At 33.7% G+C, this 24841-nt stretch overlaps 1 protein-coding gene across 1 annotated transcript; it reads right to left on the bottom strand.

Moving 5' to 3' along the window:
- Window positions 1–2068: 2068 nt before the first annotated feature.
- On the bottom strand, window positions 2069–24828 carry LOC134230461 (alpha-mannosidase 2x-like). Its single transcript, XM_062712288.1, has 14 exons — window positions 24786–24828; window positions 24387–24561; window positions 21734–21891; window positions 21294–21443; window positions 20612–20753; window positions 19514–19685; window positions 19252–19379; window positions 18641–18814; window positions 18138–18318; window positions 17350–17527; window positions 16809–16990; window positions 16348–16530; window positions 9186–9253; window positions 2069–2254 (listed from the first exon to the last, which is right to left on the bottom strand). Exons 3-13 carry the CDS (start codon window positions 21875–21877, stop codon window positions 9229–9231), a joined length of 1659 nt encoding a protein of 552 aa, XP_062568272.1. The 5' UTR covers window positions 21878–21891; window positions 24387–24561; window positions 24786–24828; the 3' UTR covers window positions 2069–2254; window positions 9186–9228.
- Window positions 24829–24841: the final 13 nt, after the last annotated feature.

Below are 24841 nucleotides of genomic sequence, written 5' to 3' on the forward strand. Positions count from 1 at the left end.
CAACATGCAGAATTGTGCCATAAAAGCACATTTATATTTTATAAATAATTTTATGGCACATCTTTGTAGTAAAAGGGGGATAACTCTAACATTACACTTCACAGAAATGTAGATTGGCTAACTTGGTATGAATTGACGCATTGCGCGCACCTCCGGATATACGTCATAAAAACCTTCCCAAGCAAGGGCTCCATGCAGAATCCACATGTACTTTTGACTTGATTTTACAAAAACCCAACCCACCCTTCCCCATTTTGGTATTTATTTTAATACAGATAGCCTTTTAGCCAATGTCAAAGGTTTATGGATAGGTTTTTTCCCCCATCTTTGATGGTTGTAGCATTTTTTCACATTATCTAATCATTTTTTAAAGTGTTTAAATTTGAAGTTGATGTGTATATGGTTGCTTTTAATTCTAATCTGTCACATATGTTATATTTGTGATCATACATTTTATCATACCCGATTAGGATTATGGAAAAGTGTGATTATGATTTTGACACTTCTTGGAACTGATCTGTTATTACTGATTAGCTAGATTGACTGATTGTGATTGATTATATCAATTGATTGTGAATTTTGATTTTGAATTGTATGATTATGAATTATGGATCTGACTAATTATGATTGATTAGATTGATTGTGAGTTTTGTCTTCGTCATTTTAATAAATGACAATTTTCAATTCAATACATTCTCTATTGTTTATTCTATCAACCATCAAACAAAGCACAACATGCAGAATTGTGCCATAAACATGTATTTAGTTATACATATGCATATGTCTGAATGTAAGCAGGGACATCTAATTCATTCCTCCATTAGAATCATTACCCTGAATACATACAAGAGGACCAGAAACTCACCAGAGTAACTCCCCTACATTTTTCCATGTAAAATTAGGATAATATATTGTCGTCTACCCCTACCCCAGCTGACCTGAACAAACTTGAATCTGAGGATGCTTCCATAAAAATATGGTTAATCATATGGCTTATTATTCTAAAGAAAAAAGATTTTTACGAGTTTTTCCTGTATATTCTTATAGAAAAAGTTGATTGGACAGTGTGGTTCTAATCCCATTCCCAGGGGTCATAACTTAAACAAGCCAAAATCTGCACTCTCTACGAAGCTTCAATATTTATAGGTTGCCCATAGTAATCCCAAGCTATCCCTGGGGGGGATCATTTTGAATTTACCACTACCTGAGGATGCTTCCATATACTCAGTAAATATGTCTAGACATGACTTTGCTGTTCCTTGGCAGATTCAGGAATTTAATAATGGAAGGGGGGAGGTAGAAGGTGGGGTGGGGGTCTGGAGGCTGCATCTAAGCCCCCAGTAGGTCCAAGGCAAAGCCCTGGTGGGGTCCAGGGCAAATTCTTACAAATAAGAGATGTTTTTCCCTTGATTTTAGGATAATGGACATAATTAAAGTTCTACATGCAAAAAATTCAAATGGGGAGGGGGGGTGGCTGTGCCCAGCCACGGATCCACCTTTGCCCTATAAGAAGATTTTACCTAAATATTCCTATTTAAAATTTGATTGCCCATCATGGCCCCATCCACTCACTCTAAGGGGTCATGATTTGAACAAATCTGAATATACAACACCTAAGCCTGCTTCCATATAAATATGACTTATCATGACTTCGTTGTTTTCAGAGAGGAATTTTAAAATTTTTCCATTGTATTTCTATGTAAAATATGATCACCCATAATATTCCATCCTACCTCCAGCATCAAGATTTGAATGAACTAATATCTAAACTACTTAAGGATGCTTCCACATAAATATGACTAATCGTGACTTTGCTGGTCTTGAGAAGACAATTTTTAAACCAATCAAATTTTCAATACTTCTTAATTATCTCCCCTTGGAAGAGAGTGTGGTCCTTCATTTGATTCCAAAATGAATCCCCTTTACCAAAGGATACTCTATGCAAAGTTTGGTTGAAATTGAGCCAATGGTTCTGGTGAAGAAGATGAAAATGTGAGAATTTTACATCAATGATAACAACTACAACAGACAAATTTCAAACAGAAAGCTCATTTGAGCCTTCAGTTAAGGTGAGCTAAACTGTCTCACTTCATAGAAATCTGTGGAGAAGCTTCCATTCACCCAGACAGGTGATATCTGGTGGGGAATCCTCAGGGTTGTTGACCTGTTGGTGACCTTGACCTGAGCTCTATCCACAGTCAATGTTATAAGCTCCCTTCTACTGTGTCCTAGAGGGTTGTAGATTACTATGTCTCTGTAAAAAAGAAAAATCTTTATAAACTTCTGCTGTGGACAATTTGTTTTTCTACAGTTATCATCTTGTCACCTATTTCTTTACTTTTAATCTTTCCTCTCTGATCACTGACGCTTGTGTGTTGTTTAGTAGCTTTGATCATCAGACAGTCCACATCACAGGGCACAGAATAATTATACCCGCACTTTCTAAAGAAAGTTCGGGTATATTGTTGTTACTCATGTCCGTCCGTCCGTCCGTCTGTCACACTTTTCTTCCCTGAACTCCTCTTACATTTTACACAGTAGCCTAATCAACTTTTGGGAGATGGTTGGTGGTGTCATGTAGATGTGCAGTAAGGTTTCGGAATTTTGATTTTGCCCTGGGGGGTCAAATGGGGGTCGAAAAATGACGTTTTTTATGCAAAAAGCCCCGTCTTCCCTGAACTCCTCTTACATTTTACACAGTAGCCTAATCATCTTTTGGGAGATGGTTTGTGGTGTCATGTAGATGTGCAGTAAGGTTTCGGAATTTTGATTTTGCCCCGGGGGGGTCAAATGGGGGTCGAAAAATGACGTTTTTTATGCAAAAAGCCCCGTCTTCCCTGAACTCCTCTTACATTTTACACAGTAGCCTAATCATCTTTTGGGAGATGGTTGGTGGTGTCATGTAGATGTGCAGTAAGGTTTCGGAATTTTGATTTTGGCCCGGGGGGGTCAAATGGGGGTCGAAAAATGACGTTTTTTATGCAAAAAGCCCCGTCTTCCCTGAACTCCTCTTACATTTTACACAGTAGGCTAAACAACTTCTGGGAGATGGTTGGTGGTGTCATGAAGATGTGCAGTAAAGTTTCGGAATTTTGATTTTGCCCCGGGGGGGTCAAATGGGGGTCGAAAAATGACGTTTTTTATGCAAAAAGCCCCGTCTTCCCTGAACTCCTCTTACATTTTACACAGTAGCCTAATCATCTTTTGGGAGATGGTTGGTGGTGTCATGTAGATGTGCAGTAAGGTTTCGGAATCTAGATTTTGCCCCAGGGGTCAAATGGGGGTCGAAAAATGATGTTTTTTATGCAAAAAGCCCCATCTTCCCTGAACTCCTCTTACATTTTTTTACACAGTAGCCTAATCATCTTTTGGGAGATGGTTAGTGGTGTCATGTAGATGTGCAGTAAGGTTTCGGAATTTTGATTTTGCCCCGGGGGGTCAAATGGGGGTCGAAAAATGACGTTTTTTATGCAAAAAGCCCCGTCTTCCCTGAACTCCTCTTACATTTTACACAGTAGCCTAATCATCTTTTGGGAGATAGTTGGTGGTGTCATGTAGATGTGCAGTAAGGTTTCGGAATTTTGATTTTGCCCCGGGGGGTCAAATGGGGGTCGAAAAATGACGTTTTTTAATGCAAAAAGCCCCGTCTTCCCTGAACTCCTCTTACATTTTACACAGTAGCCTAATCATCTTTTGGGAGATGGTTGGTGGTGTCATGTAGATGTGCAGTAAGGTTTCGGAATTTTGATTTTGCCCCGGGGGGTCAAATGGGGGTCGAAAAATGACGTTTTTTATGCAAAAAGCCCCGTCTTCCCTGAACTCCTCTTACATTTTACACAGTAGCCTAATCAACTTTTGGGAGATAGTTGGTGGTGTCATGTAGATGTGCAGTAAGGTTTCGGAATTTCGATTTTGCCCCGGGGGGTCAAATGGGGGTCGAAAAATGACGTTTTTTTATGCAAAAAGCCCCGTCTTCCCTGAACTCCTCTTACATTTTACACAGTAGCCTAATCATCTTTTGGGAGATGGTTGGTGGTGTCATGTAGATGTGCAATAAGGTTTCAGAATCTAGATTTTGCCCGGGGGGGTCAAATGGGGGTCGAAAAATGACGTTTTTTATGCAAAAAGCCCCATCTTCCCTGAACTCCTCTTACATTTTACACAGTAGCTAATCATCTTTTGGGAGATGGTTGGTAGTGTCATGTAGATGTTCAGCAGGGTTTCGGAATTTTGATTTTGCCCCGGGGGGACTAATGGGGGTCGAAAAATGATGTTTTAAAAATGTATTAAATCATTTCTTTAAAACTAAGCGAAATACAAATTAAAAAGGAGGTCAAGGTCACAGGAATGTGCAAGGTGAAGTTTTTGATGCATTTGAGTAGTTTCACTAATACATATCAGTATATTATGTTTGATAAAAATATCTTGAATGATTTAATGAAACTGAGCTTAACACTTTTTCTTAAAAAAAGAGAGGTCAAAAGAAAGGTTGGGGCCAAAATGTTGTTGCAGTTGAAAAGCTTACATCAGTATGAATTTACTATTAGCATATGAAGTTTGATAAAACTATAATTAATGGTTTATTTAAAACTTAGATAAACACATATTTTAAAAAGTGAGGTCAAGGTCAAAGGAAAATTCAAGGTCAAAATAAGTTGATGTATTAATATCTCTCAGCAGTATGTATCAGCATATGGAGTTTGATAAATATATCTTGAATTGTTTATTCAAAACTGATCTAGACATTAATTTTAGAAAAGTGAGGTCAAGGTCACAGGAAAGGTCAAGGTAAAAAAGAGTGAAGCATTGTAAAGCTTACATCAGTATGCATCATCATGTGAAGTTTCATTACACAACTTGAAGGGTTTCTTTAAAATAAAGCTAAACACTAATTTAAAGAAAAGTTAAGTGAAGGTCAAAGGAAAGGTCAAAGTCAAAAAATATTGCTGCAGTTGGATATTTACATCAGTATGCATCAACATATGAACTTTGATAAAAATATCTAGAAAGTTTCTTTGAGCCCAATGGAAAGACAGATGGAAGGGTGGAGGACGGACATGACAAAACTATACATGTATTCCTAATCATGGTGTGGTATAAAAAACTTGAATCTACATTATATGAGGATGTTTCCATCTATCAAGATTATACAAGCAAATTCAAAGAATTGTGGTCCTCTGCTTTCTGTGTTTTAGTGAATGTGATGCTATAATTTATGGCAGATTGTGTGTCAAATATGCACCCCTATCATATATCAATTTTTGAAAATTGGGTCAAAGGGGAAAAATCATAGCATGCTCTGAAACATTTTGTTGCAGGTAATGTACATGTCAAATATGAAAGTCCTATCTCTTTTGAATCAAAAGTTATATATACAATATAATATTTTTGAAAAGTAGGTTAAACTTCTAGGTCAAGGTCACAGAGTCAAAAGTCATGATATATTTAGAAAAGTCTTTTCACATGTAATAAACATGTATAATTTGAATGCCCTTTCTTTTCTCTTTCAAAATGATCAATTAAAAATGTTATTTTTTGGAAAGTAGGTAAAACTTTAAGGTCAAGGTCTCACTTGGGTTAAAAAATCATAGTATATTTAGAAAGTTTTGTGGTAATGTACATGTGAAATATGAAAGCACTATCTCTTATTATTCAAAAGTTATGACCAAGGTTAAATTTATTGTGACAGATGCACATACTAGCTGTCAATAAGATGGACAGACTGACAGACAAATGAGATTTAATGTCCCCTCCCTTTCCCCAAAATGGGGGACAATAATGCCCTTGCTGTTCTTGAGAAGAAGATTTATGATGGAAAAAATCCCCTGCATATTTCTTAACGCAAATCAATATAGTGTTTTTATGTCATTTTGTTTGTTGTTAAACATCCCTCTCAGGAATTTTTCATTCATATGGAGACACCACCACTTGAAAAATAATGAGGACAAATTAGATTTGAGGTCAACATTCATTTTAGGAGTTTTCAACCATTAAGGCGTAAAGAAATATAGTAACTCGATCCTTCCCCTCACCCCTTCCCAGACCCCTGTTTGTTCATGTATGCAAACTACTACTTGTTTTTACATTTAAAAATCAAAGTACTCAGAAGTACAGAGAGCCGGGTTAATTTACAGAGTAGAATGGATTTCTTACATGAATCACATTTATATTCTGATGAAAAAATTACTTTAAAACTATCAATATAAATGATAAGACACTGACAGTGAGTTTTTCAATCCTAATACCACGGTCCGATTTTGTCAGAATAGAATTAATCTGGTACCGCAGCTGAATGTAAACAAACAGGCGAGTCTGGTTCCCTCTCCTGCTTTACCTCGTATGTGTAGAGAACTACGGTAACATTGATTATCAAAAATCCTTACGCTAATGAACTATGTTCTTTGACTTATGACGTTTTCAAAGTCATTACTACTAATGTTTATTTTATATAGATAAAACTTCGTTTTATTTTTGTTGCTTTATTTAGCGTTTGTATTATCTCAAAAGCGGTTGAGAGTAAGAACTATATTTTTGCACGTAACTTTAAAATGGCGACTATGGGGTCAACATCCTGCCTTGAACAGGATCACATAAGCCGGCAATTGCTCTTTGAGCAATAAGCCCGGCTAAAAAATGTTTATACAAATAGTTTAATGTGGTCCATCTCTGAATGATTTTCATTCCTAATTCTAGGAAGATAGGTTGACACAAAGTCATGAATAAAATGTCAAGTAATCTTATCATTGATGCACTTTTATTTAATTTAATGCAGTCATATTGTGAACATTTCCAGCTCATTAGGAGAGTGGGGATGACCTCTACGGGCTCATAACATTTATACCATTAAATTTACATAACATAATAACACAAGTAACAAAATTATGTATAGTCAAAAGGAAAAAGTTTCGTACTATTTAAGAGTCACATGATCATTTGTCATTACAGGGACAGGGAAGTGGATTGGTAGATCGCCCCCTCAACCCCTCCCCCCCCCCCCCCTGGAATTTGCAGGACTATAATATATACTGGAGGAAATAAAAATGACTTTGAATGCCCTAAGTGTCCCTCCACCCTAGAAAACAGACCCAACCATAACTTCTTTTTTTTTTTTGCTTCTCAGGAAATTCTGGTCTGGCCCTCCCCCCCAGAAAAAAAATTCTGGATCTTGTAACTGAATGTAACGTTGATAACGGGGGATAACTCTTCAGAATGTGAAATTCTTCTATTGTAGCATCGGATGACCTTTGATCCTTTAAACTTGAACCTAACCGTTTGCATTTCAGACTATTTTACCCAAATCTATACCAAAACTTGTACTTACCGATTGTCATTAATTAGGCCTTGTCATCTTCATGAAATATAATCTAGTTAAAACACAAAATGGAATAATTCCTACTGACATATAGGCCTATGCAATGATGCACACTAGTAGCCTACTGCACGTGCAGTGAAATCTAAAATGATAATGCCAATGGTAAAACTAGTACTTAAGTTGGGAACGTGACGCAAGCCCAATGTGATGCAGGTGTTCAGATACATGTATAGTGCAAGAACAAATTGAAAATTATCATTTACAAAAGATGTTTTATTTTAACTTTGCCATCTAGGCCTATTTCCAAAAACAGGCAAATAAGGTGTGTTTGTGTGTGTGTGTTGATGGGAGAGGGGTGGGGGTTGACTAAATTGATTGTGTATATGGCAGCTTTCAAGAAGTTTTTGTCTAATCAAATATAGATAAACTTTGCACATTTTGAAAAATTCATCAAAAACGCTTTACACTGATTTGAATAATATTATTTTTTGTTAATCTATATTAGAAAATGGATTTAAAAAGTTCCAATTACCGTACAAGTAAAATTTTTAGCGAGGATTTAATTTTGGCATTATTAGCGAGGATGCTGACATCGCTAAAATTGAATACCACTGAAAATTAATTGCTTATTATTTGTAAAAGCTTCTTGAATTAGCATTTTAAAATCGCTAAAATTACTTCTCGCTAAAAATAAAATACCAGATTTTAGGTAGAAATCGCTAAATTTGCGTTTCGCTAAAATTTCCACTTATACAGTATGTGCCAAAAATTTATGCCCCCCCCCCTTTATCAAACCTAATTTACATCATTAATTTAATTCTGTTGTTTAATTTCCGACTGGTAATCAATTATGAATATGAAATACCAATAAGATGGAGTCCCATGGGTCACATGGTCACTAGCTGCAGATCTGTAGCGTTATGGTTTTATATACATGTATTAGTCTTTGACCATAAAGCTACAGATCCCTTTAATGCAAAAAAGGTGCAATTTACGGCGCAATATGTTTTGCGCACTTCTGGGAAGAATTTCTCCACTTTCCAGCATCGGTTAATTTACTACCTTTCACTCCCTAATTCTAGGCACATTGTTTAACTAATCTGTATATTTTATCCATCTCCAATCCTTTTATAGTCGTCTCTACTCGTGATAAACTCGCTTGATTAAAATTATTTGTTAGATTGCTGAAAATTCACATCAAGCCAGTTTTTTGCCTGTAGAGATGACTATAAATCATTAAATGGTTGGGAGGTGGACAAAATATACATATTGGTTACAGAATGTGTCTAAAATTAGGGAGTGAAAGGTAGTTGATTGACCAATGCTAGAAAGTGGAGAAAAACTGCCCAAAAGTGCGCAAAAAATATTGCGCCGTAAATTGCACCTTTTTTGCATATGGGGATCTGTAGCGTTATGGTCAAAGTCAAATATATAAAACCATAACGCTGCAGATCTGCAGCTACATGGTCACCTGAGCATATTATGCTCAATTTGATGAATACATGTATTATGTAAATTATTGAATTATATTGACTTTTCTCTTGGTAAAGCCCAATATGAAGAAGTGTGCATTTAGAGGCAAACACCTTAGTGTGGGTATTACTGTCTCATGACAGCATCTAGTAATTTTTATTGTCTGGAGATTGGGGAGGGAGAGGGAGGGGATAATTTTATCCTGTGTGATTGGGGACAAAATTGAATTAATTTATAATATCAGGTACTGTAAAATGTTATCTAAACTTCACTGGTAAATTGGTCCTAAGCATATTCTGTAGTCTGATTCATACATCGTCTTTCAATAGCTTATGAGATTTACTGCTTGATTGAAAAAAATAAATATTGTACAAGAAACAGTGTTAGGAATTTTTATTACCTTTTTTCTGACAACCAGATGATTTTTGGCTGTGATTTTCTTGTCATAACGGAGTCCCAATCATCAATCTATAATAGAAATTAAATATAAAAATATCAAATAACATTCAAGATTCATTATTTGTTGTCCATGCAGGAAAAAATTCTTCAAACAATAAATTTGAACATTCAAAGTTTTGGGGTTTTTTTGCTTTTTTTCTTTTGACATTTTTTTTCCCATAATTTTTCAGTGATCTACATATTATTAGATCATAAAAATAGTACTTTGTTATAATTTGTTATATGTTTAAATTAACATACATAAACACCATGTGCATAAAAGCCATTCCCCAAGGAGGACCCATGAAAGCTAAAATAGGCTTATTTCCAACAGGGTCCTCATAAATACTGTGGAATCATTTTAATTTGTGGGGGTCAATGTTCGTGGGAAAGCAAACTTTTTTGGGGTTTTGGGGGACTTATATGATTTTGTAGGTAACTTGTGTATTAAGAAGATTCAATGAATAAATACATTGACAAAAAAAAATATCTTCGTGGAGATTGTTGAAAATTCATGGATAAGGGTGACCAACGAAATCCATGAACATTGGTCCCCCAAAATTCACGGATAAGAGTGACCAAAAAAATCCTCAAAAATTGATCCCCCAAATTAATAAATAAATAAGACATTTACTTTAAAAACTAATACATGTAGTAAAAATACTGATTGTCATATACATGTATTGCTCTCATTTTGAATAATTGGTGTTTCGTTTTTTTTACTTTTTTTTATTAACATATGGATTTGTTTTTAATAGATTTTATCTAATATGTGAAGTAAGTTCCATTCCTTATTTCTTTTTTCTTACAAGAAATTCTTGTTTACATTCATATTAATATTACTGTAAATGTATTATATTTAGAGTACAACAATTATGTCAGAAATTGATTTTTGAATAAATTAGCATAGATTTGATTTAGCACATTTCTTGATGTTCTTATTCATGTTTCATTGTTTAAGATATTTAGCGATGTACTTGAATTAGCGGAAGTATCTTTCAGTCAAAAGCGCGAAAAAGAATACACTGCCAAATGTAATACGTTTACAGTATTCTCTGTTGAGAATTTGATGGCTTAATAATACTCCCCCAAACAAGCCATCGACTTCTCAATAGAGAATAGCATAATTATTATGTATATGATTATTTGGGGTGTAATTTAACTTTCTCTTTAAACTAGTGTAGACTAAGCGTGCTAGGATATTAATCTGTGAACATACACTAATCATTATGTTTCTTGTATTAGTAGTAGTTTATAAACACATATTTTTTTTTAATTAAAGCTTAATGTGTGGTTAATATATTTCACACAAAATACCCAAGTCACCAAACCAAATAAAGATTTTAGAGGATTATAAGATCAACCATTTAGAAAAACCACAGGTTAAAAATTTAAAACCTAAGTTGCATTTGTTATATATATGATAATAAATAAAAATGCAATCTTTAATTTCGATGGGGATCTTGAAATATTGAAGAAAAAACAAAAATCATGCAAGCTAGTGCCCATCTGTAATGCAGGTATCAAATTACATGTACCTTAATTCATACCATTATCTAGGTGTGGTCATCTATATCTAGCTTAGTATTTGATTTGTGAAGTAAAGCATGCATTTAATAGAACAAGAGCAAAATGTAGCTTTTAATTGAGATTGTGAATAATTCCCCAATAGTGTTCTTCTTTCTTATTAAAGATTTTTTAACTGATATCTTCAGAAAAAAAAGAAAAGAAAAAGCCCCCCCCCCTTCCTCAAAAAGGAGGACACATATAGGAATCTTGGAATATGACCAACTCAGTCCTCCATGGACTGACATGCCTTGGCTTTGATCATATGATAAGAATTTTTACAAGTCAATGAGAATTCAAAAATGTCAATGTTGTAATGTACTTTCAATATATCACCAACTTACCCTACCCTTGGGCTTGAATTCTGGACAAATTAAAAGGGGACATTTTTTTTTTTTACAATTTTGGTTGAGGTTTAGGTCTTTATTAAAATCAAACAAACAAATAGCTAGCTTAATATCCAATATTTCATCAATTTAGCCACAACATTCTGAGACCTGAAGCATGGACAGAGGACTCACAAATTTCACAGATTTGGTGATAGCAACTGCTCAAAATACACAAGAACGAAATATACAAAATGCAAAGATGTCCATAAAAGATTAAAAAAAAGATTACAAGTGAATTTTTTCAATAGGGCTTAATGGACCAAGAAATTATGAAATCTCTTGTATCCCTTCATCCATATACATGTATGTTCCAAACCAAAATTATAGTTCAATTGCAGACATCCTACAAATGTTCAACAGTTTTTAAATGTCAACAGATATATAGTTACACAGAATAGCAAAAGTCACCAATGAGTCATCAGGTCACCTTAAAACAAATCAGTCCTCTGAAAACAGTTAATAATTGTTAATAGTGATATATCCCACTCGTATTAGTGAAGAAATTCCTCTCAAATAAGCCAACATTTAAAAAAATGAATGACTGAATTGTTTGTGAAACACTTAATGCCTCCCCCACCTTGGACAGATACCCAAAATAAACTTGACCTATATATTCTTATGATAAATCTGTATACCAAATTTCATTTCAGAATGTGCAACCTGTGAAGAAAATGAATGGAAACTGCAATTAACTTACTTTTTTCTGAGTCTATGGGGCATAACTCTGTCAAAAATTGCTCGATGGTACACAATTGAATTCTGCCAATGTCAGACTGTTATGTTTACATAGTGCCAAGACAGAAGTTGACCTAAATATTTCTTATGATAGATCTGTATACCAAATTTCATTTCAGTGTGTGCAAACTCTGCAAAGAAAATGAACGAAAACTGCAAGTGATTGGAATTTTTCTAAGTCCAAGGGGCATAACTCTGTCAAAATTGTTCAATCATAACCAAACAGAACTTGAAATGGATATTTTTATGATAAAGCTGTATCCTCAAGAAACTGGGGAGATAAGCTCCGCAATATGCCTATATAATGTCCGATAAGAAATCAATAAATTCATTTTCCACAACAGTTTTTGTTAAATTTATGCATTACTTATAACCATTTGCATACAAAATTGACAATTCTTGAATATTGTAACAGCAAAATTGATTCTGATTAACATGACAAAATAACAACATGCTCAATTTTCAAAAAAATGACACAAATTGGATGCTATAACTACATTTTTTAAATAGAGTGGTTCATTGTACCATTTTCAAAGAACAAATAATGAAAGGCAATGGAAAGATGGTTCTTTTTAGCCGAAGGCTCAAGTGAGTTTTTCTGATCACATTTTGTCCGTCGTCCGTCTAGCTGTCCATCTGTCTAGCTGTCTGTCTCTCTGTCCGTCTGTAAACTTTTCACATTTTCTACTTCTTCTCAAGAACCACTGGGCCAATTTTGACTAAACTTTATACAAAGCTTCCTTGGGTGAAGGGGAATTTAAATTGTTAAAATGAAGGGCCAAGTCCCCTCACAAGGGGAGATAATCAAGAAAAGACAAAAATAAGGTGGGGTCATTAAAAAATCTTCTTCTCAAGAACCACAGGGCCAGAAAAGCTGAAACTTATGTGGAAGCATCCTGGGGTAGTGTAGATTCTAAATTGTTTTAATCATGACCCCCGGGGGTAGAGCGGGGCCACAATGGAGAATCAAATTATATAGGAAAAACCTTTGAAAATCTTTTCCTCAAGAACCAATGGGCCAAAAAAGCTGAAACTTATGTGGAAGCATCCTGGGGAAGTGTAGATTTCAAATTGTCTAAATTATGATCAGTGGGGTAGGGTGGGGTCACAATATGTATTACAAGGGGGAAATCTGGTAAAGAACAGAATGGTCAAAGCTTCTCAGGTGAGCGATGTGGCCCATGGGCCTCTTCTTACACTTGCAAATATTTGGTACAAAGACCCACTTTCCATAAAAAAATTATGTTTACTTCCTTAAATTTTCACTGTGGTCTAAAAAAATTTAACTCCAAATATGCATGCTAAATATGGAGAACTGTATGCTAATTAAATGGCCATGTAATATACATATATACATGACTGCATGGTGTAGTGGTTAGCAAGGATCTTTTTAAATGGAACATTTATTGATGAATGTGTTCAAATAAACATTTTTCACTGAAAATAAAATATATGTATCATACATATATTTTATTTTCTGACAGTGAAAAATGTGTATTCATACAATGTATGATTGAAATAATGAACCCATTTACAGTAAATTGTTTAAATTAAAAATTATAATAAATATTGGATTATGTGTATCCCCTTTTTAATTTATTTTTACTAAAAGTTCTTCTAAACCAAAAGATCTGTAACCACTATCATTATTTACAATGTAAACATTTTAATAATATCTCCACAATACATGTTAATACTTGGTATGCAGATTACAGAATAGAAGTCCCTATACCCATGTTGGACATTCTGTGGGAGAAAATGAAACTCAAGTGTTTAGCTTGTTTATAATCTAGATATCATTTTGACCACTAATGTAAACAATTTAATGCCTGGGTAAATTTGAACAATTGGGATATTTCCAATAAATGTATGTGCATAGCTGCAAAATGGGCATGGGCACTTGACCGACCGACCAACAGACAGCAGCAAAGCAATATGACGCTCCCTTCTTTGAAGGGGAGCATAAAAATTATATACAGTATTTTATGCAATTTATCTCTGCAGTACAAGGAACATTAGAAGTTTGCCCCCTTTATGGAGGAATAACACATCATCCTAATTTTTCATGTAAAAGTATATCTCAAATGGGCTAAAGATGTCATTTTTTTTAATTACAATGCAGTTGTTCCTTGGGACTCTCAATAGTTTGCAACTAACCATGAGCAAGACCTTTTTCAATGATATTATACTGTTAAATACTTGATCATGTGATCATGTTTTGGCCAATCAGAGAGCTTGGAATAATAGAAAAAAATAATACATGTACCGTATATATATAAATCGGTGTATGTATATATATATATATATATATATATATATATATATATATATATATATATATATATATATATATATATATATATATATAGAAGGGAGTCATATATGCCCTTTTTCAGATGTCATCCCTTTCCTTATAAGACATACAGAGCATCAAGCCTGTCTCCTAAAAATTACAATTGTTATTCTTGGAAAATTATTAAACCAGTTGTCAAGGCATATAATTATACTAAATATGATTTAGCTCGTGGTATGAAGCCTGACATAAAATATGACTAGGCACTGAAGAGACAAATTGCAACTAAAAATGAAATAGAAGAAGAAAAGTGTTGAGTATATATAAGTGTTGCACTTCAGACCAGTGACCCAGAGATGTATACCATTGACACATTGAAATTTTGTGTCAGCTCAAAACTGCTATCCAGGTAAAATATTGTAACTTTCTCAAATAATGTTTTCAATATGTTGAATGCTTGCTGCAACCTGTTATAAAATAAATTATTGATTTCATTTCAATGTGCTCAACAAACATTGTTTTCTAAAAAAAATTTTGGAAGCTGAAATATACTTAACAGTGAATTTTAAAACACTAGTGATTTAATTATGTTTCATCTGAGTATGACATTCTGTGCATCTTTTATTTCTGAAGATTTTGCTTGATTAATCAAAGTTAAACCTTTATAAATATTACAACAATATTAACATGTACAATGTATAATAAATTAGTAAAGTCATCATGCAATCTTTGTTGTCTTAAATGGTTTAACCACATGCAATCTTTAACTGTAACAAAACACACATATACAACAGCAATAATGAAGAAGAATCAATCAAGCATATGTTTCTATGATTTGGCTGGCATTGACAGATTGGATTAAAAAGTCTGGTATAAGAATTGCAATTGATGTCAAAGCTGTTATTTTTGGTAATCTGGAAAAAGATCACATGGCAAAAAAATTTATTATCCTATTAGTGAAGAAATATTTATTTCAACAGTCAAGAAAAAATAATAATATTGTTTTCAATGGTATTTTAAAATATTTAAATAATTAATATACTACAGAAGAAAAGTTGTCAGGAAATACATTTTATACAAATAGATGGTCCAAGTGGAAATATCTTTTTAATGTGTCTAACAGTAACTCTAATACTATTACTGACTGAACATGTATTGTATATTGCATAAGTTTGTATGTATGTAATTATTTAAATATATATTCTTGTGTATGTATTTCTCCAATGAGAGTGGGAGAGAGAGGTGTGTATACATACACAAGAATATGTTCTGCAATTACATAAATAAACTTTAAAAAAAATGAAACAGAAGTTATATCTTAAAGAACTTAAAGGGGCTTGAACACGGATAAGAGATTAATATTTTCAAGTATTTTTTTCAGTAAATTATTATGACTTGTACAATGCTTGATTTGCTGTATTTGACAACTGAATGAACATTCTGAATTATTGATACCAGGTGTGCATCAACAAAAATCACTCTTCAAAAGGCTAAATTAAGCAGCCAATCAAGTGATGAGCATGAAAAATATTTGTATAATTTATGTCAAACTTACATGCAAGATGTTTTTTTTTGTCTACTTCTTTGCAGTTGATATTTGAGTTTTATTAATGTTTACAGTCACATATGTTTACAGTCACACATGTTTACAGTCAAAGATGTTTACAGTCAAAGATGTTTACAGTCAGACATGTTCACACTAAAAGATGTTTACTGTCACAGATGTTTACAATCACACGTTAATTGTGATGTTGTACAGGATTTCCTTGTCATTGAATTTTTAGAGTTTTCATGAAAATTTAATTCATTAAACTAGTTATTCTTTGAACAAAAAAATTTGATATAATACAATTGTAAGCAAAACAGCAATGCAGCTGTGTCCAAACCCCTTTAAAGGTATGCAGTCTGATGCATCATTAAACAATTATTACCCCTAATTTTGTTGGGGGGGGGGGGGGATATCATCGACATGACTCATAAATCATTATAACAAGTACATTGTGTATAAATAAAGGCCCTATTCACATTGCATATTTGAAAAGGTGGATTTAATTAAATATTAAAAATGTTTTTTACATAAATTATATATAAAATACAAATAAAATAAATTTTCACAATTGTTTGTTTTGTACATCACTCACCTGTTTTTATAATTTCTGGTCACATATAACCGTGAAGTTCCTGTTATAGCATCATGATGTTGAAATAAAGCTAACTCTTGTCTCCCACTACTTAGATCTGGCTGCAGTTTCAGCAAAGTTTTATACTGCTCTGAGGCCTTCCTAGTCTTTGCCAGTGAGACAGCATACAAGATTTCCACCGATCTGTTAAATTAAGACTTCTATAGATCTGTTCAATTTCTCTCAGCTTAAACTTGAATTATTATTGAATTTAAAAATGCACTGTCATGTGATTGCTAATTGAACAAATCCATCATGTACCATCTAACATCATCTAGATTCAAATGTAGTGTGCTAGTCAATTGTCAGTGTGAAATACATGTATATTGAAATCCATCTGATCTTCCCCTGTTTTTACAATGATGATATGATGAAAAGTTTATATAAATGTGAAATGTGTAAAGCATAAGACGAGATAATACCTGAGCAGGCTTTGAATTCTTCGAGCAGCATATTTCAGTAAAGGTCGTGTCGTGTAAAAGCCTGTCCAATATTGATCTCTTCTGTCAGAATAGGGGAAAAAATCCCCCATAAAGGATGGTGGGGGACTTGTTTGAGACTTTCCAAGCTCCTCAAAAAAATCAGACAAGGTGCCAAATCTAACCTAAGATAAAAACATTACTTTGTTTCATATGTTGTAGGAATACTGATAAACTTTTCAACAAAGACCAGTACAGATTAGTAAAGAACCCATTTTGTTTATCAATAAAGACACAATGCTCCAGTGTTAAGACTTATTTTGCATGCAGAATAAAATAAGCATAGAGGAGTTCTTCATAAAATTTCCAAGTGAAATTTATAATTTTCACCCATTTTTATTTTCCAGATGAACTAACAATTTAATTGCATACATGGATTATACATAAAAAAGAACTGAGATGACAAATTTTCTTTAAAAACATTTTGTCTGCTATGACACAGTAATATACTGTGACAAGAACTTCATGACTACAAGAGAATAACCTCAGTGTTCATTTCAGGATTGCTGTTTATGTAAGCTATTAACTTCTGGAGGTTCCCAAACTGTTGTTCCCATTCTTTCAGGTTGCTGTATCGAAAGTCATCTCCATGTGGCACCAAGAGAACATTCTCACGGAATAATTCGGCCTTCTTCTGGAACTGTTCCCATAGTAACCATGCCCTTACATAAAAAAATACATATCATATTCATGTGCACATAAAAGAAAAAAATTACAATTCAATACCATTGGTTTATTTTAACTTAAGTAGGTCAGTTCATGTGTATTTTTCTTCTCTGTCAATTTCTTAACCTTTTTTATGTGCCCGGATCGATAGATCAGGGGCGCATATTGTTTTTGTTCTGTCTGTCTATTTGTATGTTTGTCTGTTTATCTGTGTGTCTTTCTGTCTGTTATTAACCTTAACCTTTGCCATAACTTTTGAATCACGAGAGATAGAAACTTCTTATTTAGTATGCATACTCCACTAATTAGGATCTTTCAAATGACACCAAAGTCAATGACCTTGTGACCTTGACCGTGACTTATATGCTAAAAATAGCGTTTTCCAACCCTTGCCTTAACTTTTGAACCATAGGAGATAGAGAATTCTTATTTGGTATGCATTCTCCACTAATTCATTTCTTTCAAATGGGACTATAACCTATATGCTAAAAATAGCCAATAGTGTTTCACAAGCACATCTTTTTTTCTTTATAATAATATATTAAACCATAAAGTGCAAATCAAATGAAACAAAAAAAACTTAAACAAAAAATGAAATTAACTCACAATTCTTTAACATTACTATCATCAATTTCAAGACTTGGTATTCGCTTTCCACCTTGATAGCACTTTTTATGACTAAAGTCAAACTTGCAGCAAACATGTGAATCTGGGCCACAGGAATAAGAAATGGCATAGGAGAGGAAGGGCAACACATGGGTCATTATACCTGTAGAAGAGTCCCTGTCTGTACAAAATAATGTAGTAGCTGATTAAATAAGTTACCATCACAACTTTCTAACAAACTACACATAAATGAAATACTACCAAAGTTTAAAAATTTATAGTACATATTTATCTTAAACAGTACAAACTACATGAAAATAAAATGCTACTCAAGTTTCAAATTTATGGAACATATCTAATCTAAACTGTACAAACTACATGAAAATGCAATGCTTCTAATGTTTCAAATTTATAGCACATATCTATATTAAATAGTAAGTTGTCGCTTAAGGCCAGAAAACTATGAAGGAATCCTGATTTATATGAAGAAAAAAAAACTTTACCCCACATCTGTGTCCACTGGAACTCTAACATCTGATTTTTGGCCAAAAATCTCTTGATTCCAAAATGAATTCTTTGAATCACCATTGCTTTGATTCCACTTCTTCTCTGTAAATAAGCCATGGTTGGAGAATGTCCAAAAGGGTCAACAGACCAGCTGATATTTGGTACAGTTCCTAACAAAGATAATAAATATGCAATCTTGTAAAAAAAAAAAAAAAAACAATTTTAAGTGCAGCACTGACCCTTGAAGGCTTCATGCTAGTCTTACAGATGTCCAGTCAAACTTCAGTACATTTATATCTATTGCCATACATTTTACGATGGAATTCAAATCTCCTTTGATTAATTTACAATGTACATCCTCAGTGTACTACTGCATGTGTCAAATATTTTAGACCATTTTCAAAAAGTCTGAAATAGGATATCCATTACCATGTTCTATGATGAATTTATATATTACACTGAAAATTAACAAATACAACTTCTTTGAACAATTATTTTATTATGTTAACTTCTTTTCCTATTCACAATTCATATCACTATTAATTATCCTTGTCTATGATTTCTACACTAGTTCCCTTGGCCATGACAGTACAGTTGGAGGTCTTACCAATGTTAGTTAGCAGCCACTGATGGCCATCAATCAGCTGATTTAACATGGCGCTGTAATGGACCACCGCCTCATCTGGCATGACCCAACCACCAGAGAGGATTTCAAACTGACCATTCGTAATCAGCCTGTGGGACAAAAGGAAACCATCATTGTTTCATATCTTATTTGTCAACATCCAATGGCTCAATTTTTTCAAATGCTACCTATAAAAAATAAAACTGTCTATAGAACTCAAATACATGTATAATAAATAATAAACCTTTTCATGTCATTTTTCTGCTTTTGAGAGGCATTTTCCCACCATCTTTCCAACCAGCACACTTCTGACCAAACAAATCTCCACGCACTGTTTCTTGTGAGCTGATCTGTTATTAAGCTAAGGGTCCTGTTGGCATAGGAGGCAAAATACTCCTCAAAGGTGTACAGCCAGCCTAAAATATTAACCAAGCATAAAACTACAAATTGCATACAATTTTGAATATATATTTTATGTGTATAGTATGAAAAAAAACTAATCAAAATTGATTTTTTAAACTTGTGAAATATAAATGTTAAAGCATCTCAATTCAGACAATATGGGCTACGATGAAGTTTTTCGAAAGCAGTTCAAACTCCAAGGTCAAGAGATCAAAGGAATAAATGTGATATACATGTCCAAAAGTAGGTCAAACTTAAAGATCATCTTAATGTCTAGATCTAAATAAAGGTCTTGTCACAAGTAAAACACATAGGAAGTATGAAAGCCATAGCAACAACCACTTAAAAGTTATGGCCAGGGTTAAAGTTTCTGCAGACAGACAAGCCAAAAATCATATGCTCCCAGATCTTCCAATTTGAGTGCATAAAATATATATTTTTTCTTAATTTTACAAAATAATGAAATTCTTCACATGTACATTTGATACACTGAGCATCTTATAGGAAGTAAATGCATCCAGATTTCATGATTTACCTAGATCCTGGATTCCTGGTGGGAGTGGGACACAATGAGGACTTTAAGAGGTTTTCCATACGTACCTGGATCCTGGTGGGAGTGGGGCAAAGTGATAACTTTCAGATGATTTACCTAGATTCTGGCAGGAGTGGGGCACAATGAGAACTCTTTGAGGTTTTACCTGTCAGTGGATCCTGGTAGGTGTGGGGCTCAATGAGGAGTCTTACAGGTTTTACCATGATCTTGGTGGGAGTGGGGCACCGTGATAACTTTCAGATGATTTACCTGGCTGATGGTGAGTGTGGGACACAATGAGAACTCTTAGACGTTTTAACTGGATCCGGGTAGGTGTGGGGCACAATGAGGACTCTAAGAAGTTTTAACTGGATATGGTGGGGCAGTAATGATTTTAAATGGATTTACCTGGATCCTGGTGGGAGTGGGGCACAATGATGACTTTCAAAGGTTTGGTCGTCCACATATGTACACGAATAACATCAAGCCAACCACTGACAGACAAAGCCAAGGGGTAAGATACATCCAATGTGTGCCATAATGCCTCCATCTGTTGTGTAATTAAGAAATCTTTTATTCATTTTTCCATATTATACTGTTGCACATCATGTTCTTGTTCAGCGATGTATAAACACAAAGTCAATTTTTTAAAACAGAATTTTAACATCATAATACAGAATCCAAGTGTTTTTGGCCATTGTAATAAAAGCTCCGATTTCACAATTATAAGTTTGGTAAGAAATGGTATTTGTGTTTTGAAATTCCAAAATAAAAAGTGTCAGTAATTCAAACAAAAATATTCATTAGGAGCATTCAAATATATTCAATTATCATATGATTGAGTAATTCCTATCTTTCTGATTGGCTGAGATTCGACAATGTTAGAAAAATATATTACATTGTATATTGACCTGCACATGACTTTCCAGGTCAATATAATGAATTATTTATTCTACATTGGACCAAAAATAGATAATCATATAATAAAACAGTTATTGCTGTTTTTTTTAGGTCAACACAATAATTTAGACACCTTCAAAGTACAATATTCAACTTAGATACATATCTTGTAATAATAAAACATTCCCACCTCTACATCAGCAGTGTTTTGTGGTATACTGCATATTTCTGTAGTCCCTGAGTTTGAGGCTTGTAGAGGGAAGTCAGCTGTTTGTCTGGAATCAAATGACACTGTGGGTCCTTGGTAACAAGTGTCAGGTTTGGGTGAAATAAAATTATTCTGCAATGGAAAAATTTTAAATCATAAACAATGCGACTTAAACAATGATGATACTTAATATTATTTTCATGCATTGTAATGAGATTTGTCATTGGTTCATATGGCATCACGAGTCAAAGTGTATAAATGTGGATAGACCTGGACTTTCTAATTATAAACTTGAAAACTTTGGATAGACCCGGCCTTTCGTATCTCATTTGATCTGATTATCCACACCTGTCAACTCGATGTGATACGACCCTTCAGATCAAGTTAATGTTATAATAAGTAAATATATATACAGTGTATACCACATGATCCTGGTCTTCAGTGAGAAAATCAACATTCCCTTGCTGTGAATGCAGCTGCATTTGCATTAAAAACATAAAAAGAGTGTACACACAAGTCAAAACTGCTAGAATTTTGAGAGTTTTCCTTCTCCAAAATCCCTCCATTCTTCATGGTCTCACTAAAAGGAAATATAGATCAGATCAGTCAGAATCTACTAGTGTATAGGAAGCACCCAAGAAGGCACTATGCAATGATTATTTTGATATTACAATGTCTATAATGTGAAATCATCATATCATATCATCAATGTCAATATTGCAGTTATACATTTGTAGCTTGAGAGGCTAAAGGGAAGGTATTTTCCTGACATTTCAATTTCATTTTGAATTGTGAGAAGTCATTAACTTTTTTTTTTTTACTTTGGACCTCCACTGCTATTTCTGTTATTTCTTAGCTAGAATGAATCTGGCCAATTCATACTCAGTCAACATGAGAGGTCCTAAGACAACATGTGACCCCTGACTAACTACATTTGATATTTTACAGGCTGACTGCAGTGACACCTTCTGGGAAAACAAATTTCAATTGTTTTTCTTTTCCTTCAACCAATCACATTTAATAACCTTTCAGGAAAAACAACTTGTAACAACGCATTTTAGATGTCAATGATTCCTTTCTGTTTACATCATCTATCTACTCGAGAGAGCTTCAATTTGATTGGTGCTTCTCAATGAGAGAAGCAAACTAGAAACTAGAACTGTCCAAAAGGGACAAAATACCCCCTGCTGGGTTTTTCAGAGGTGCCAAATCATGAATATTTCATGGATCTAAGATAAGTGAGAAATGCCAAAACATTTAAAGTGCAAATGTAATAGCGCATTATATTTTTTTTGAAAGAAACGAAGGTGCAGCCTAATAAAAAAAAATTAAGACTAAAGATACAGACCAGACATGAATTATGAACTTTTTCTGCCTTTGAACTTGCATTAATGACCTTGGTTCAAAGACATGACACAACCTCAGGTCATACGCAATCTTTGTGTAAAATGGTAACTCACCACGTTTATCCATAAGACAGATACGGACCAGACATGAATTATGAATTTTTTTCTTTAAGTGACCTTGGGTAAAAGTCATGACACACCCTCAAGACATAAGCAATCTTTGTGTAAAACAGGAACTTACCAAGTTTATCCATAAGAAAAATTATGGACCAGACATTATGAAATTTTTCTTTCAGTGATCTTGAAGTATGAACTTGACTCAAGGTCATAACACACCCTCAGGTCATAAGCCATCTTTGTATTAAGTAGTGGATTCAAGTTTTTCCATAATAAAGATATGTACCAAACATGAATTATGAAATGTTTCTTTAAGTGACCTTGAACTTGCACAGATGACCTTGGGTCAAGGTCATGACACACCCTTACATGTCGGTCATGAGATTTCTTTGTGTGAAATAGGAACTTACCAAGTTTATCCATAGAAAGTTATGGACCGGACATGAATTAAGAAATTTTTTTTTCCAGTGACCATATCATTCAGAAGTTATAGCCAAAGTTGATTATTTTAAAAATTAGGTCAATCGTGAAGGTCAAGGGGTAGTCATAATATGCTCGGAAATATCTTGACGCAGGTAATGCATTTGTTGAATAAGAAGGTCCTGTGTTTTCTCAATCAAAAGTTATAAGGAAAAATTCACATTTTTGAAAAGTAGGTAAAACATCAAGGTCAAGGTCATGGGGGTAAAAAATCAAAGTATATTCAGAAAGGTCTCATCACAGGCAATAAGCAGATTTAATATGAAACCCATATCTCTTCTCATTTAAAAGTTATGACCAAGGTTAAAGTTTTTGAAAAGAAGAACTATAACTTCAAGGTAAAGGTCACAATGTAAAAATCAGAGTGTATATAGAAAGGTCTTGTCACAGATAATGCACATGTGTAATATGTAATATGAAAGTCTTATCTCTTCTTATTCAAAAGTTATGGTCAATTTTAAGTAATATTTATTTTTTAAAGAATTTAAACTTCAAGGTCAAGGTCATGGGGTAAAAAAAAATCAGTGTTTTAATACAATGTAAAGGTCTTGTCACAGGCAATACACAGTTTTAATATGAAAGCCATATCTCTTCTCATTCAAAATTTATTACCAAGGTTAAAGGTTTTGAAAAATAGGTCAAAGTTCAAGGTCAAGGTCATGAGGTAAAAAATCATAGTGTATTTAGAAAGTTCTTGTCACACTGGTAATTTATGTGTATGAAATAAAAGCCTTAACTCTTCTCATTTAAAAAATATTTGATCAAGGTTAAAGTTTTTGTGATGGACGGACAGACTGACAGATGGACAGCCGGGCACAATTTAAAAAAGTAATAATCATGGGAAAATAACAGCAACCTGTCATTTCCACATCATGGCATGAAGAAGCCTTGGCATCAATTTGGGAAACAAATAACCTTTTTTCCAGAATGTTGGTGCAATTAACTTCTGATGAACAGATAAAAACTCTTGAAAACTCAAAATATAACCAAATATTTTTTTAAACATGCAATGTTTGATTTTCATTAAGCCAGGCTCAAACTTTGGTTCGGTAATGGATGAAAGTCATTCAACGGTTAGTAAATTTCTGACAAAGCAAAGTTGAAGATGTCCTTTTTGAAATTAAAAAAATACCTTATATGTAATTTTTTTCCTCTACGGTAGGATGTTGCATTTCTTTTTCTTGTTGGTATATAATTTCTGGAATCCACTCGTGTCACTAGAGTTGTGACTGAAAAATTCAGTCGATTTGATGAGTATCAGTGGTTAATAATTTTCGGATTTCCGGAATCCAATTATCCTCAGGACACTAGAGTTGTAACTGAATCGAAAATATTTCAAATTAGCTCAAATCATGCATGAGTCATTGAGTGTAACTTTAAGTTTTTAAGCAAGTGAAGACGTGCAATCGTGTTGACATGATATAAAGATTAAAAATGTTTTATCAAAAGAAATGATTTAAAGTTTATTCAGGAATTTAAAAAGGGTCTAATTGAATGGAATTCTCATCACAAAACTTCTGGAAAGACTTACATCCAAAACAATTCAAGCTTGAGGGAAAAAAGGTCGCTGGTCACTCACTCAATCAT

Source organism: Saccostrea cucullata, unplaced genomic scaffold (genome assembly GCF_032062105.1).
Source record: "Saccostrea cucullata isolate Sc308-1 unplaced genomic scaffold, CSIRO_AGI_Scuc_v1 ctg4744, whole genome shotgun sequence".
Lineage (NCBI taxonomy): Eukaryota > Metazoa > Mollusca > Bivalvia > Ostreida > Ostreidae > Saccostrea > Saccostrea cuccullata.